The following is a 16,923-nucleotide window of genomic DNA, read 5'->3' on the forward strand; positions in this document are numbered from 1 at the left end:
ATGTACTTATTTATTACCGTTAAATGTATTAATTTATTTGTGACGATAATAAAAAATTTGAAATTCCAGTGGCGCTCAGCTTCTCAACTTCCAAGTCATTGACTTTCCAAAAATGCCCACCATCACCTTGGTCCAGAAAATGAAATTTTGAATTCAAAAGGAGGGGCATAGCAGTAATTTCGTGTCCAAACGAATCACCGGAACTATAAACCAGAGGCCACACCGCACCCAAAGGCCCCAACGCATCGCCATTGCAGCTACTGTACGGACGGAAGAAGGAGCAAGAAGAACACTTCCAAAAGTTGCAGAGAATGGTAATTTCAAATCTTCGTTCTTTATTTCGTTATTTTTCTGGAAATAAATCGTCCAATTTCGTCTAGTTTGTCCGTTAGGGTTCCTGAATTTTTCAACTCCGATTCGATTCAATTCAAAATTTTGAATTTTCTAGCTACAACGTGAATGCCCAAATTCGTTTGCTTTTGATATTACCGCAAAAGCTTCTTTCTTTCTCTCTGATCGTTGCAATTCGCCCAAATGTACGTCGGTTTGGGCGATTGTTGCTGGTACGACATGTCGTTAGGCCCACTCTCTGGAGCACTTTGGCTGTGTTTTGCTCTGAATTTGTTTTTCTCTGCAGGACGGGCATGATTCGGAGGATCCGAAGCAGAGCACTGCCGACATGTCTGCTTTTGTGAGTGCCTAATTGTTCTCATAGCTTTCTGAGTTTCGATTTTTGTTCGAAAAATGTAGGATTTTGAGATTATTGGATCATTTTTACAAGAATGTTTGTGTTGGTAATGATTTTTCGGTGTCTGTTTTTTGCAGGTGCAAAATCTTCTTCAACAAATGGTGAGTTTTTCTCGAGTTGAGGTGATGTTGGTTGAATCAAATAACTGACTGTTACTGATAAAATTTCTGTTTGCAGCAATCTAGGTTCCAAACGATGTCCGACTCCATTGTTACGAAGAATATCCTTTTCCCGTTTTCTTTAACTTTGAAAGCGTTTATCTGTCCGCGTTAGGGTGATGTCATATTTGGTTCTCAATTAGTTATAGATTCCTCCTATAGCCACAACTGCGAGTATGTCTGATTAGGTTGAAGGAATTAGTCTGTGTATACTTTTTGATTTTCGGTTTTCATTTGGTTTCTGGTTTTGCCTGCAAGTTTTGATAGTTGGATCTTGACGGGTTTGAAACCTTACTATCTGTGTGCTATCAGTGAAATATCTGCTATGTTTCCTTAACTATGATCACTTGACGAGATGGGCTCTCGCATAAATGAATTGGAGAGCAGCATCGACGACCTAAAAACAGAGATGGGAATGGAGGGCTCTCCGTCTCCAATGCAGCAGTCCAAGCCAGCATCAGATGAAGTGAAGCAAGATGAAGGTTCTGCCTAGTTACAATTCATGTTCTTGCTGATAAACATAGTGCTACATTCGACAAGGTTTTCGGTTTTTGTGATATCTTTTCTTTGTCTGCGGTTGTGTATTTGTGCTTGATCGATTGAAGCTGATGTTTCTATGAGATTATAAACACTCAGTGTGCTCTTGTAGCTAATGTTGTTCACGGTCTATCTTTTGAAAGTCATTAATATGAGATGATGTCTTATCATGCGTTGTTCTTCAGAATTTAACAGTTCATTGCTGTTTGTTTATTTTTTGAATGTTTGGCTGCTGGGAAAACTTTGACATTCCGTAGCATCTTTATATTTCATAAAATTATACTAGTCGGGAATGTCCTAGAACGATGATTCTGGAACTCGTTTACACAAGTAGGACAACTCGAACAGGTCAGACTTCTTCGTGCAGGGACTCACCTTTCAGAATAGCCCCAACCGAGTCGGCTCTGGTTAATCCAGGCATACACAAGTAGGACGACTCGAACACTGCTCTAGCCAGATACTCCCGGGTTTAGGATAGATTGTTAAGTTAAATAACAAGGTTGATCAAGAAAATTTTGACTACAGTATTGTCGGGATAAAAACAGAAAGATAAAGCAATAGTATGAGCATTACAATTCACAGCATGATCTGTTACTTAAATCCATAACATAAAACAGCTACACCAGTGATCAACTCCGGCAACGGGCAATAGAACTGCATCCGCGTTTGTAGGGGTTGCTCTGAGCACCCGACTTGCAGTTGTAGTAGGAAGCACCTCTGTGAGAGCAAGGCACAGTGTTTCTCTGCAGAGCTCCATAGCTTATGTACTGTGAGGTGGCCAAGATGCGCCTGCTGATCTCTGAGTCCATGCCAAACTCATCATCATGATCATCCATGCACTCTGCTACTGAACCCTCGCAGCGGGGTCTCAGCGGAACCCAGCTCACCCTGTGATCGCCGCCTGCGTCAGCGGAGATGATCAGAGCGGTGACGAGGGCCAAGGAAAAGATAATGGCGGAGGAATTGGCCATAGTTTTTTGTATGGTGTGTTTTTGGCTTCCAACGAGTATTTATAGCTGCTGAGTTGTTTTAAATGATATGAACAAGAGAAGAAGATAACCTAAGAAGGGACGAAAGGTTAAGGAAATGGAAAATTGGATGCTGATTTCTTCGAGGAGGTGATTACTTTGTTGACTTGCATTAATTCAACCTCGTTCCAATTGCTACGAAGAAAGCTGAAATTGGAACAATCCATGACTTGTTCAAAACCTACCAAGAAAATGAAATCAACCACTACCGGAAAATATGCTGGTAGAGATTTCCCAAGGGCCGTTTTCGGATTTCGCTCGTAAGTGCTTTTGTTAAAAGTGCTTTTATCAAAAACACGTCACAACTTTAATTGAAAAAAACCAAGTGCTTATTGAAAAAGCAATCGGAATTTAGAAACGCTTACTGTCTCCAGAAAACACTTATTTGTCCGGGAAGTGTCTTTTGAGTTTTTTTTATCAAACGTTATTAGAGCCTTTTTAGTCAGTAGAGAGCTCTTTTAGCCATTCTTAAGGGAATCTCAAACGAGCCACATCAAAACCGAAGCACACTCTTTTAGCGGTTCTTAAGGCAATTTCGAACGAGCCGCATCAAAACCGAAGCAAGCTGCTTGTTGAAATATGTAAAATGATTTTATTATATTCAAACCACAAATCGGTATGTAACTAATCATTGAAATTGATATTGTTTTTGAATTTGCGCCAGCAGGCACTACACCAACTTCGAGCCACTTAAGCGGACTTTGATTAAACTTCTTCCTATGTCAAGAGATTCAGACTAATCTTTTTGAAAACAACAGCTAAACAAGCTGTTTTATATTATACTCGGTCAGTTAGGTATAACGGTGGTTAGGGACGAGAACGAGAGTGTATGAGAGTGAAACGCTCGACCACTTAAGCTACAAGCCCCCACAGAGTTGTGTAACGGCCTTCTAGAAAGGATGATCCAACAAAGAAACTGCGTTGTATATAAACAAAAATCGAAATATATTTCCACCTGTCTAAAATTCACCGTTTGTGGTAAAATTTACAATACATCAGTGGAATGTACATGAATTGTGCGTCTGCAGACGTATTAGTAATACAAAATGACCCGAAAGGGATGGAGTTAAAGGAAATATTATGGGGGATGGGAAGTGTAAGAGCCACATGATTGCCTAACAGAGGCATCCGTAAAAACTCTCCTATCTTTCGAGTTTACTTAGTAATGCTTCTATTGGTGGCAGCTCCTGCACAATTTCTTGCCAGTCCGGCATGCCCTGCAAAGATATCGGAGTATATTACAGATGCATTCAACTCCAAAACAATACAAAGGGAAACGAAAAGGAGAGGATGACACGCAGAATTAAGTTTTCCTTGGGTCGAACCAGTTTAAACGTTTGTAGGGTGTATGGAAATAAATGGAGCAAAAGAAACGCGTATATTTGAAATGAAATGCAGGAGATTAAATCTGCTATTTCGGAAACTCAAATCCAGAACTTAAGTAGCCATAAATGCCGTATGCACTTACTTTCCCTGATCTTCGAACCCGACCATCCAGGCGCAGTATAATGTAGACATCCTCACCAGGAGTAACTCCTTCGGACTTTTGCTGATCCTTTATCCACCTAATCAAGCATATCAACACCATAATGCATATAAACCATACAAACCAAATAATGCACATAAACACAAAGCATTTTGTTATTTAGGGTAATAACTTGATGGCGAAACAAGTGTGTAGACAATAAAGAGTAGCATGTAACCTTTCCCATTCTGCAGGGGATACAGGCTCAGCCTTGAATCGGATTTCAGCTTTTAACTTTGACTTTGCAGTTATAGACTGAGTTCGTTTCTCGAAATCTTCCTACCATTGGAGCCAACAGATATAGTAGGACGAACGAAATAACTTATCAAAGTCTATCTCAGAACATGCATTGAGAACTATAGTTGAAAGTCTTTGCATCTTACTCCAATAGAAGGAAGAGCAGCAGCTGCCTTTGAAGGTGTACCGAAGCCTTTCTTCTCTATTTGAGGTACCTTAACTTCATCCCAGATGACAGGAACTAAAAGAACACCTCTTCTTAGGAGCTCGGTTCGAAATCTTGCTGCCTGCTGGATACTTAAGGCAACAGTCTCCTTCTTCCCTGCTAAAATAACCTAAATTCTAGACTTCATCAGATCATTGGCATTTATCCAGATAACGAAAACAAAAATAGATGTAGAGAATTAAAAGACCTGCACCAACGTATAACCTACATAGAGATAATGAAGAAAGAAAAAACATTGGTACTCACAGGCCTAACAGTGTCACGCAACTGCACAAGCTCAACAACCCGGTTGGTGGAGAGGCGCAATGGCAATCTTGATAGATTTTCATCGCGAGATATTTGTGAAAGTTGTTCCTCCTCCTTCTTGTTTTCCCATAAAAACAATGCCACAAGAACAATAAGACCTGTAGATTACTGATTCAAAAGCTTAGTCATATTAAATAGCAAGTTACAAAGTCCACTCAGTATCATATTCAATCCCTTGATCTCCCAAGCAATTGAAAGACACGACTGTCGATGAACACACAACCCAAAAGCTTACACTCGTGAAAGTTGGATCTTTTGGGGTTTTTTTTTTTTTTTTTTCTCCTGTTACTCCCAATCTGTATGAGATACTCATTGAAAGAATTATAACTCATACGTCTCCAGATATCCTATAAGATTATTACGTTCTGTTTTCGATGAAACAGAGTAACTTACCAAGAACCATAACTGACAAACGTAGTATTGTTATTTATAACAACGTTATCTCATCAAAGACACTCTATATGGATTAACTCAATACTTTTATACATAGAAAAGCGGGAGAACAGTACTTTTTATATGCAAGTAAAAGCACTTGATTTTACCTCCAACATTAACGGCAACATTGCCAGCAGTTTCCCAGAGGTCAGGGGCATCATCACCACCTTGAAATGCACGGAACAGCCGGGGTACAGTAAAGAACGTTGAGATTCCTGCAGCTGCAGAGAATGCTACATAAAAGAATCTCCTAATCCCACGGAATGGAGCTTGGACTTCACTAATGAGTTTGAGATCTCTCCTAAAACCGTAGCCTATATCTTCCCCACCTAGTCTAGCCTGCATAAATAAGAAATAATTGTCATAAAAGATGTCCAAAGACAGAAGAAAACGTGGCAAGGTTTCAACAATAAATAACAGCTATTCATATGATTCCATCGCTTACAAACCCCAATCGGTTGAAACAACCAGAGGATGAGATGCACTCTCAAAATTACAGGACAAAACAATTTACAGTTAAAAGTTTGAGTTTAGTAAAAAACCTCTTCCTGCAATTCCTTAAATTCAGGCAAAGCTCTGAAAGAGGCCAAGTCGGGATCATTCAAAATTGTGCCAAATTTGAGGTCATATTCTCTCAAGGCGGTACGTAGACAATCAGCAGCTTTCCTTCCTTCCCCTCTTCCTCAAAATGTGAACGAAAAAAACACACCTATCAGCCTAGCTAAGAATTAGTTGGAGGTAAATGCAGATAGAAAATATAAACTTCGGGCATATTTTCGATAGTCTGAGATGCATAAGGAAAACCAACAAAATAATCCGAAATCCCTACTTGTAGGCATGACAGCAGGCTTTGTTATACAGTGCAGCCTGGGCCTCGATTGGGTTGGGATCCAAACTCAGCGCTGTTTCAAACTGAACTAAAGCATCTTTAACCTGAAAACTCCAGGATCATAGAGACACGATATCAAATACTTTCATACAGCAAAAAAGAGAGCTTCTTATTCACCAAAATCCAAATTTCTAAACGTATGCAAATTGAAACAAAGCGCAAAGATACAATATTTCTGCTTTCCTAACCTCAAAGATTACATTAAACTAAAGATACGATATTTCCTACTTAGGAAAGCGATAACATTGATATCGACACATTATGAATAACATATAGACAGTACGTTCTTGATAGAAAACTAAAACTCAACGCACCCATCTCACAAAAACGTAAAATTTGCTCAAAGAAATTGAAAGTTGCGACGATTAGTAGGGAAATATGGGAAATTACCCGTCCTTTGGAGAAGAGCTGGAGACCCAAATTCACACAAGACTCGGGGGTGTCTGTACTGGCTTCAGTGGACTGAGAAGTTGAAGAGCAGGAAATGAGAGAGATGCGGGCTGAGTTCTGGTGAATTTGCAAATGGGTGAGGAAGGCGGTTCCTCCGCCGGGAAGAGACGGCCTTGTTCGTGTTATTGGGTTTGAGAAGCGGAGCCATAGGTGGTGATGCAGAGCCGGAGCAGCCACAGCCATTAAAGCGAGTTTTATCAACTCGCACTGTAAACCTTTGACGCTCTGTTATCAACAGAGAGAAGCGAATCCAGTGTCATTACTGCGCCGACAACAGAAGATCCACACCGCCCGTAACTCACTCTTCACTGTATTTGGGCGGAGATAAACCTTATCGTCACTAATGTAATATCCTATTACATTCGAGAAACGTTTTTTAAGTTTACTACGATCTCACTTTGTTAGAGTATATACACGTGTAACAATTGTATTGGAGGACTTTAGAGTTAGTTATATCTGTGATGTATTTATAAGTCATGTGGGTTACAGTTGGAGAGTAATGAAAAACAGAAAATTTCCTCCTCTTTCTCTCTCTAAGTTTGTTCTCTCACTTCGATACTTTTCCTTTCCATTGTTTTCTCTGTATCACATATATTAGGTTTGTTATCATGGCATCATCGCCGACAATGGCTAACGCCGTCGTCTGACGATCTTGGTGACCGGTGCTTCCGCTTTCCTTTGGTGATCGGTGGAGTTCTGTTGTTTGATCGTCGTCGGAGTTCTCTGGTTGTAGATCGGTGTCGTCGTCGGAGTTCTCTGGTTGCCGCTCGTTGGTTCCTCAAACCCTAGTTTTTTTTTGGGGATTTCTGAGTATCGTGGTTGCTCGTCGTGGTGATTGCTGGTATTTGTCTCGTTCTCTGCTCTATTGCTTCTTCGTGTTCGTATTTTTTTCGTAGATCTGGCCGTGATTTGCCGTGTTGCTCAGTCGTTGATACCTGTCGATTGTTGATTTCTTGCGCCGATTGTTGGTGTGTCTGTTGTTTGCTTGTGGATTGTTGCTGGTTGTTGCTTGTTAAGCTTTGTTGATTTCTTCGAGATGGTGACTGCTGCTCAATTAGCGCTCACTCAATCGCCTATATCTTCATTGATACCTAGTGTTGGTAATACTGTGACAGTAAAATTAGATGATGCTAACTATGTTACCTGGAACTTCCAAATTGAGTTACTTTTAGAGGGCAATGGTATTATGGGCTTTCTTGATAATTCTATACCATGTCCTGCCAAACATAATATCATTGAAACTGTTGATGGCAATGTGGTGGATACTTCTTCTGTCACTGATGCGTTTAAAGTCTGGAAAATTCATGACAAAGCATTAATGACCCTTATCACTGCAACCTTGTCTACTGCTGCGTTATCTTGTGTGATTGGGTGTCAAAGTTCCAAGGAGATGTGGGAGAATTTGAAGGAGAGGTTCTCTAGTAGGACTAGAACCAACATTGTGTAAATTGATTTGCAGAACATTAAGAAAGGGGCAGAATCTGTTGATCTTTATCTTCAAAGGATCAAAGATTGCAGGGATCAGCTAGCTGCTGTGGGTGTAGTCATTTCTGATGAAGACATTGTGATTGTTGCTCTTCGAGGTTTACCAACTGAATATAATACTATTAAGGCTGTTATTAGAGGACGAGAAAATCTAGTCTCTTTGCGAGAGCTCCGATCTCAGTTAAAGGCTGAAGAAGCAACCCTTGAGGAAGGTTTTAAACAGCCACTGATGACTGCCATGTATGCTCATGGTTCTGGTTCTATGTATGAAGTAGGAGGTTCCTCTGGTGTCACATCTTATTCTGATAACTTTCCTAATAGGTCCTCCTCAGGTCAGTTTCCTCCAGGTCCTCAAATGGTCCAACGAGTTCAGCAGTTTCCTCCAGATCCTCAAATGGTGCCCGGCGTTCAGATGTCTCATTTTGCTCAAATGTTTTCTCCTCCACAACTGAGTCAACCACCTCAGTACTCACAGTTTCAGCAGTTACCTTTTTCAGGACCATATGCCTTTGTCTCTCAAACAGGTTCTGGTACATACAACAATTTCAGGGGGAATAATTTCAAGAATAAAGGCAAGGGAAAGAAGTTTCATTCTGGATTTCAAGGGCCTCAGTCTCAGTCTCAGCCTCCTTTTCAGAACTTCAACACTCCAATGTCATCTGTGCCACCTTATAATCCTATGCTTCTTTGTCAGATTTGTGATAAAAAGGGTCACTCTGCCCTTCATTGCTTTCAACGTGGTTGTCAAATCTGTAATCGAGTTGGTCACACTGCAGCAACATGCTTTGATAGGGGCAATTCTAATGCATCCACGTCTGTGTCTCAGCCTCCTGTGTACTCGTCACAGTTTCAGGCTCCTGGTTTAGCAGTTCAGCATCTGCCTCCACACTATATTTCTAATCCTTCTGTGGCTCACCAAGCATCATCTCCAGTGGCTTTTGCTGCTAGGACTACCCCATTACCTTCTGTTCCACAGCAAGAATTCTGGTTGCTTGACTCGGGGGCTACCAATCATATGACCTCTGATATTTCGAACCTGCAAGCTGCTACTCCATATCCATCCAATGAATCTGTTACTGGAGCTAATGGTGAAGGTTTATTCATATCTCACATTGGACAGTCTTGTCTTCCCACTCATTCTAATATGCTTCAGCTTAATAAAGTGTTATATGTCCCACAGTTATCTCAACATTTACTTTCTATGTATCAGTTATGCAAAGATAATAATTGTCGATGCATTGTTGATGAGTTTTCTGTGTGTATACAGGACAAGGTCACCAACAAGGTACTCTACCAAGGACTGAGTAACAATGCTGTTTACCCCCTTCCTTTGTTCAAACAACCACACTTACAGCCTGCAGCTTATCTTGGACAGAAAGTGAATGCTTCTATGTGGCATTGCCGATTGGGGCATCCAACCAACTCTGTAGTTCAATTAGCTCTTCGTAAGTCAGCTATTTCTTTTCCTTGTAATTCCATACCCCAAACATGTATCCCTTGCTTGCAAGGCAAGTTTACCAACTTGCCATTTCCTTCACTAGCAGCCAAATCTACTGTACCCTTTGAAGTCATTCACACTGATGTGTGGGGACCTGCCCCTGTCATGTCTATAGAAGGTCATCGATACTATGTGTCTTTTATAGATGAATGTACACGGTATACATGGATTTTTCCCATGATGAATAAAGCTGCAGTTTGTGACATCTTTATTCAGTTTCATGCCTTTATTCAAAATTTCTTTTCTGTTAATATCAAAGTGCTGCAAAGTGATGGGGGTGGAGAGTTTATTGGGTCTGTTTTTCAACAATTTCTCAAAACCAAGGGTATTTTGCATCAAATGTCTTGTCCTTATACTCCTGCACAAAATGGGTTGGTTGAGAGGAAACATAGACATATAGTGGAGACTGCACTCACCTTACTTCAACAAGCATCCCTTCCTTCACAATTTTGGTTTCATGCTTGTGCCACAGCCATTTATCTTATTAATCGAATGCCTACTTCTGTTTTACAAATGCAGTCCCCTTTTGAAGTGTTATATCATTCTCCTCCTCGACTTGATCATTTAAAAGTATTTGGGTGTGCTTGTTATCCTACTTTGAAACCCTATAGACACAATAAGCTGGATCCAAAAACCACACAGTGTATATTCCTTGGTTATGCAGCTCACTATAAAGGGTATATTTGTTATAATATCAGAGATCACAAGCTTATTGTTTCTAGGCATGTTGTCTTTGATGAGGACACTTTTCCTAGTGTATTAATTCTGTTACCTAGCAACCCTATGTCACATTCAACATCATCATCATCAGTGTCACCGTATCAGGTTCCTCACCCCAACCTTTTTCATCATCCCTCCATTTTTCCCAATTTTTTTTCTCATATTCCGGTTTCGCCTTCTATTCCCAATTTCACTGGACCAAATACAGCTACTCAGTCCTCTTCTTCAACAAATGGTGATCTTGTCCCTCCACAACGGTCTACCTCTGTGGCCACGACTCCCCAGTCAGTCACACAATCTGCAGTTCATCCTGATGTCGACATTCATCCTGATGTCACCGTTTCCCAAGTCCCGGATCTGCAACATGTTTCTGCTTCTCAGATTAATACACACCCAATGCAAACCAGATCCAAGTCTGGTATTTTCAAGAAAAAGGTCCTTCTTGCTCAGGTTCAGTCTTCTCTGATCAAAGAACCCCAATCGTACACGGTTGCTGCCAAGTCTGTTGAGTGGCAGAATGCTATGGACGAGGAAATGGCAGCTTTAGTCAAGCAGAAAACATGGCGGTTGGTTCCCCTTCCCCCTCATAAAAATTTGGTTGGTTGTAAATGGATCTATAAGGTCAAACATAATCCTGATGGCACAGTTGCTCGATACAAGGCCAGGTTGGTGGCCAAAGGTTTTTCACAAGCAGCATGTCTTGATTACTACGAAACCTTTAGTCCTGTGGTCAAGCCCACCACAGTGAGACTCATGTTATCTTTAGCTGCCACAAAAGGGTGGAAATTAAAGCAGCTTGATGTCAAAAATGCCTTTCTGCATGGTTTTCTTGCTGAGGAGGTGTATATGTGTCAGCCCCAAGGCTTCATTGATCCTGATCACCCTGAGTTTGTGTGCAAACTGGACAGATCTCTCTATGGCCTCAAACAGGCCCCTCGAGCTTGGAATGATCGTTTTACCAGGTTCCTTCTTACCTTGGGTTTCAAACCCTCCTATGCTGATCCTTCTCTATATGTGAAGCATGATGGGAAATATGTTGTTGTGTTATTACTGTACGTTGATGATATAATACTCAGTGGTGATAGTGACATTCAGGTTCAATATGTGATTAATCAGTTAACAAATGAGTTTGAAATGAAGGATTTGGGCCTACTTCATTATTTCCTTGGTCTTCAAATCGACTATCAGCCTCAAGGCTTACTTGTGCATCAGTCCAAGTATATTTCTGATTTACTCAGTAAGACCAACATGATGGATAGCAAACCTTGCACTACACCTTGCCATCCCAATCAGAAATTACTCAAACATGGTAGTCCTGTGTTTCACGATCCAGGTCTTTATAGAAGTATTGTTGGGGCTCTTCAGTATTTGACATTTACACGACCGGATATTGCTTATTCAGTAAATCAGGTCTGCCAGTTCATGCACTCACCTCTAGAAAGCCATTTTATTGCTGTCAAACGTATTTTGAGATATCTCAGAGGTTCCATGACTCTCGGTTTATGTTTTAAATCTGGTACTTTGGATCTTAAAGCCTACACTGATGCTGATTGGGCTGGGGATCCTAATGACAGGCGATCGACCACAGGTTTCGTCGTGTTTCTGGGGTGTAATCCTATATCCTGGAGTTCTAAGAAAAAACATACTGTTAGTAGATCTTCCACAGAAGCTGAATACCGCGCTATGGCTACCACAACTGCAGAGGTGGTTTGGTTACAACAGTTGCTTAAGGATTTACACCTTCCTTGTACTGACATTCCTCTTCTTAATTGTGACAACATATCTGCCATGGCCTTGGCCACAAATCCAGTACTACATTCCAAAGCTAAACATATAGAGATCGACTGTCATTTCGTGCGTGAACGTGTTCAGCAAGGTTCCATTTTACTTCAGTTTGTTTCTTCTGCTGAACAACATGCTGATATCTTCACCAAGGGGTTGTGTTTGCCTTTGTTTAGTACTCATTGTAACAATCTTATGCTTGGTTGTTCCTCGCATAAGCTTGAGGGGGAATGTTAGAGTATATACACGTGTAACAATTGTATTGGAGGACTTTAGAGTTAGTTATATCTGTGATGTATTTATAAGTCATGTGGGTTACAGTTGGAGAGTAATGAAAAACAGAAAATTTCCTCCTCTTTCTCTCTCTAAGTTTGTTCTCTCACTTCGATACTTTTCCTTTCCATTGTTTTCTCTGTATCACATATATTAGGTTTGTTATCACACTTTACTTCTGAAATTTGCATAAATTTATAGGAAAACTGAAAGAAAAAAAGTTTGAAAATTTTGAGTTTGAGCAAAAGAACAAAAATGTGTTGCAATTGAATATTATCATGAATGATTTTTTAGAGTAAAAATGTCATTTTCATTACAAATGAACAGTAACGAAAATGTTTCGTTATATCCCATTATTTTCATGAAAAACTATGTTACGTCTACTTATGTGGCATAATCAAGCGCACTTATTTGCCATATATATAAAATAATATTAATTTTTTCTAGATATTTTGAAAAGTAAATAAATTGGAACTTGGGGTCACTTTTTTATCATAGGCATTGTGAAAATAATATGACCTGATGCACGACAAGCCAAGGGTGTTGAAGAGACTGAGAATATATAATATGGAGTTTATTCAATCAAGGGCAACGGAATTTGTTTGATGTTACTAGTCATGGATTGATTCGTATAATCAAATCAAATGCTTGATTTAGAGAGGAGAAACAACTCATTCAATTATGTAAAACAAATGTATATGGAATCCTAAAGTACAATACATTAATAGGATGGATACTTAATACTAAGATTATATAGAATACATTAATAGGATGGATACTTAATACTAAGATTATAGTTACTAGACACCTAATAATACATAGCTTTGAAAGATAAGAAGCCACAAACAATGAAATTTAATATAGATACTATATTTATTGTAGTCAACTACATCATACTCTTATTCTCAAAAAAATAAAAATAAAAAAAAAATAAAAATCCAAAAACAAAAACTCATCCTTGAGTCTCCTTGTTTTTTTCTCGATCTTTTGGATGACCTTTCAAATCTTTCCACAGCAGCCACATCAAAAGAATTTCAGAATTGTTAGAGTTTTCAAACCCACAAAACATTCAAGTACATTCCACTTCCACGCTATTCCTAAGCAAGTGCACCTTTGTTCCTTGTTAATAGAAATTGACTTCAAATCAAGCACATAAGATTTTCAAATTTGTTTCTTGTAAGGAGTAGGGTCGGAGGGATATTGAGGAACCACAACCAAATTCGCCGAGTCTTTTCTTAAAAAATTTCCTCTCTAGATTGTAACTAATGAAATCTTCCCAAACGCAATCATTATGCAAATGCAATGTTTTGACCTTTTTATGAAGCTGTACATAAAATCTTTCCACCATTGTATTCATATTCTGCGGATAACCCAATCCACAAAGCATTTATCTCCTAGCAGCAGCAGTATACTTGTCGTCATTATCATACTTTTCGTAAATTGGTGGAGAATTCCAATCGATGAAACTAATCTCTTCAACAATGTGATTTTGAAACGGATTTATAATCATAACCATGACCTTTAACCGCAACGGAAAACCTGCTCTGATACCATGCCCGATCTAGTTATGAAAGGGAGTCAAAGTTAGATAACCACTTCCACATGACTAGACACAAAAGGAATGGATTCCATGGACACCAAAACATAGCCCCCAACAAGCTAAAGTTGAAAGTTGAAACAGAAACAGCTGGATCTGTCTGTCATATTATATAACCACAGTGCTTTCTCTGATATAGGAAAAGTGAGAGTTCAATTTAGTGAGTCACACCACCTATAAGGCTACAACATATATGAATAAATAGACCATATATTATATGCCTGATGCGGAAACAGTACCGCATTATCGCCGCGTCCGCACCTTTCAAAAGTAAAAATCATCACAAAATTAATGCTGGTTTATAAAGTCTCGTTACATTAATTTGGCACACCTCTTTTTCTTTTGTCCGTCACTACCTAAAGGGCTGCACCAATTGTGCTGCCAAAGCTGCAGATTAATGCTCAACCACTAACTCACAAACAATTTGAGCAAAGATGTTTTTGTCGGTCCTTTTTGTCCTACTGTAAATTGTAATAGCACTTTCACATATAAATGTTTTGATCTTGAGTGCAGGGCTGGCTTGCTAATTGCTAGGGTTTCATGAGAAAGTGGATGCTTTGGTGGAGCATATATGTTTAGAACCTGCAGATGGGACCATGCAATGCCCTTTCGATCGGCATATATTCTGCTGCTGCGCAAAGATTATATACCAGTTCAACATTTCTGTTGTCTTTCTGAATTATAAATGATTTAATAAAGAACCCATCCCCATGTTACCTCAATCTTATCAGTTGTGTGAGTCAGGAAGTTCCCATGTTATGCAGTTATATGATAGACATAAAATTCTTATATCAAATTCCTTAATTTTATTTCAGCTAATTACTTTTAAAAGAGAGATTGCATGACAGTAAATTCAATCTTTTAAATCGGAAAACAATAAAACCCCATAGACAAAAGAAAACGCCTGAGAATAAAAGAAATCTGGTCGATATGTTACCTCAGTCTTATCATTTGCTTAGTTCAGAAAGTTCCGTGCTATTGAGTGAGGATAGAAATAAGAATGATTCTCATGTCAAATTCATCAATGTATTTGAGCTAATTACTTTTAAACGAAAGATTGTGGGACGTAAACCCTAATACAGTCATTAAAATAGGAAAACCCTATAAAACCCTAAAGACAAAAAACCCTAATAAAGAAATCTCGTCAGATTGTGTTCGAAAACTAAGGATAGACAGTCACATGCTCTTGATCTGTTTGGCCTAGCTAGCTGACGAATTTGTTACCTGATCAGTTATCACAAAAACGATTCTGCACACTGGCATGATTGTGTTCGAAAACTAAGGATATCCGAAGTGGATTTGGATGGATATATATCACGAAACCAATGTACCCAAGAGTACATATGGGACTAATAATTTTTGAGTTTGGTGAGTGTGCTGAATATTATACGTAGAATACTTCCAACCCAAAAACAGATATATTGGAGGCCACCATGATTTCAGTGGAGGTCCAGTACTCCCCCCTGGTCATGAAATTTTGATCAAAATCTAGGTCCAGTATAGTTTACTTTCTTCTACACCATCAACAACCTAGCCAGCTATGGAAAAAAGATTTCAATGTCAATATACAGCCATGTCTTGCTAGAAGTATCATGCAAAGTAAAAAAAAGGTAATTATTGTGTGCGTAAAGATGCTAGCTTTGATGTAAGGAGCTTGTAGCTTGGTTCATTAAGAGCATTCACCCTTCACCTGAAGTCTCGAGTTTGAATTCCACAACCCCCGGAATATCGCTCAGTAAAAAAAAATTCTGGCTGTGATACCCGCTAATTGGACGTCCATTTTGGATAAAGATGTTTCATTATTTTTTCTGCTGGGCTGTCGGCAGTAAGCTTAAGCATCTTGATCAACTCAATGAAAGGTTGAGATTGTTTGTTTGTCACAAGAAAAGAAAAGGCCTATCGATCAAATCCCATCATAAAAGAGAAGCAGCATGAAATTCCTTGTAATCCAATCCAAAGTCCTAAATGTGATACTTAGGAATAACTTTAATTTAATGTCGGGTTTTGAATGACCTGACCTGTTGATGCCTGCTGCAACTTCCAACTTGGCCAACTTGGCTTTGTTGTTTTCGAGTGGCCTTTCTAGTGCAGGTGCAGCTTGTTAACTACCAAAGATGGTAGAAATTTTTTAGTGCGATGCCGAGTTATGTTTTAATATGGGTGAACGACAAGGATGATAAAAGAGCTCATAACTACATGATTGCATTGGTAAAACAGTGAAGGTGTGATCATGACACCTGAAAAATTACTCGAGCGATTATTGGTGAGAATTCAATGCAATGCTTTTTTTATTATTTGTGTTTTATAAGTCACATTCTGTTCTGAGAGATAGAGGGGAACAGAAACTAAAAAAAAGTTGGTGATTTAGCATGTGGATTGTCCATTAGTCATGTTCTACATCATGTATTGTCCACATGCTAGATATACACAGCCAGATATACACAAGAAAGAAGCACTAGTCATGTTCTTTAATTAAAGTGTGAAATTCAAACTCGAGACTTTAATTGATGCAGGAAAGGAGCAAAAAGCTCTATATATCTAGCATGTGGATAATACATGATGTAGAACCAGAGAAATAAAATCAATGAGCATTTGAAAACCTATGTCACGTTGTCCTGTTATCAAAGTTACAAGTATAGACATGATTATATATACTTCTAATCACCATCAATTAGTATGGAGGAGTTTAAAGGAAATTTGACTGAAATGATCGATATACAAATCTCGATTGTTGAAATAATCGAATCCACAAATCTCAGTTGTCGAAATTATCACTTTTTAATATTTGATCGAAATGCCGTTAATATTTCATATATATATATATATATGTATATATTACTTAATCGAATCCACAAATCTCAGTTGTCGAAATTATCACTTTTTAATATTTGATCGAAATGCCTTTAATATTTCATATATATATATATATATGTATATATTACTTGATCAAATGAGGAAAGGGTCATTTCAACAATTGGAATTTGTAAATTGATCATTTCAACCAATTTTCGAGTTTAATTTACATGCCT

General features: G+C 38.9%; 3 protein-coding genes across 3 annotated transcripts; 1 reads left to right on the plus strand and 2 right to left on the minus strand.

The window, feature by feature from the left end:
- The first annotated feature begins 173 nt into the window (after nucleotides 1-173).
- Nucleotides 174-1,535, plus strand: LOC137715910 (heat shock factor-binding protein-like). The gene is made up of 5 exons (XM_068455271.2): nucleotides 174-314; nucleotides 638-691; nucleotides 826-849; nucleotides 926-968; nucleotides 1,254-1,535. Exons 1-5 carry the CDS (start codon nucleotides 312-314, stop codon nucleotides 1,397-1,399), a joined length of 270 nt encoding a protein of 89 aa, XP_068311372.2. The 5' UTR covers nucleotides 174-311; the 3' UTR covers nucleotides 1,400-1,535.
- A 408-nt stretch (nucleotides 1,536-1,943) lies between these two features.
- Nucleotides 1,944-2,492, minus strand: LOC137714145 (protein RALF-like 33). Its single transcript, XM_068453424.2, has one exon. It carries the CDS (start codon nucleotides 2,412-2,414, stop codon nucleotides 2,073-2,075), a length of 342 nt encoding a protein of 113 aa, XP_068309525.1. The 5' UTR covers nucleotides 2,415-2,492; the 3' UTR covers nucleotides 1,944-2,072.
- A 900-nt stretch (nucleotides 2,493-3,392) lies between these two features.
- On the minus strand, nucleotides 3,393-6,934 carry LOC137716034 (protein LOW PSII ACCUMULATION 1, chloroplastic). The gene is made up of 9 exons (XM_068455422.2): nucleotides 6,480-6,934; nucleotides 6,030-6,133; nucleotides 5,743-5,878; nucleotides 5,308-5,539; nucleotides 4,706-4,863; nucleotides 4,380-4,568; nucleotides 4,175-4,275; nucleotides 3,940-4,036; nucleotides 3,393-3,688 (listed from the first exon to the last, which is right to left on the minus strand). Exons 1-9 carry the CDS (start codon nucleotides 6,720-6,722, stop codon nucleotides 3,614-3,616), a joined length of 1,335 nt encoding a protein of 444 aa, XP_068311523.2. The 5' UTR covers nucleotides 6,723-6,934; the 3' UTR covers nucleotides 3,393-3,613.
- Between the last annotated feature and the right edge of the window lie 9,989 nt (nucleotides 6,935-16,923).

Source organism: Pyrus communis, chromosome 3 (assembly GCF_041283825.1).
Source record: "Pyrus communis isolate YQ-2024b chromosome 3, ASM4128382v1, whole genome shotgun sequence".
Taxonomy (NCBI): domain Eukaryota; kingdom Viridiplantae; phylum Streptophyta; class Magnoliopsida; order Rosales; family Rosaceae; genus Pyrus; species Pyrus communis.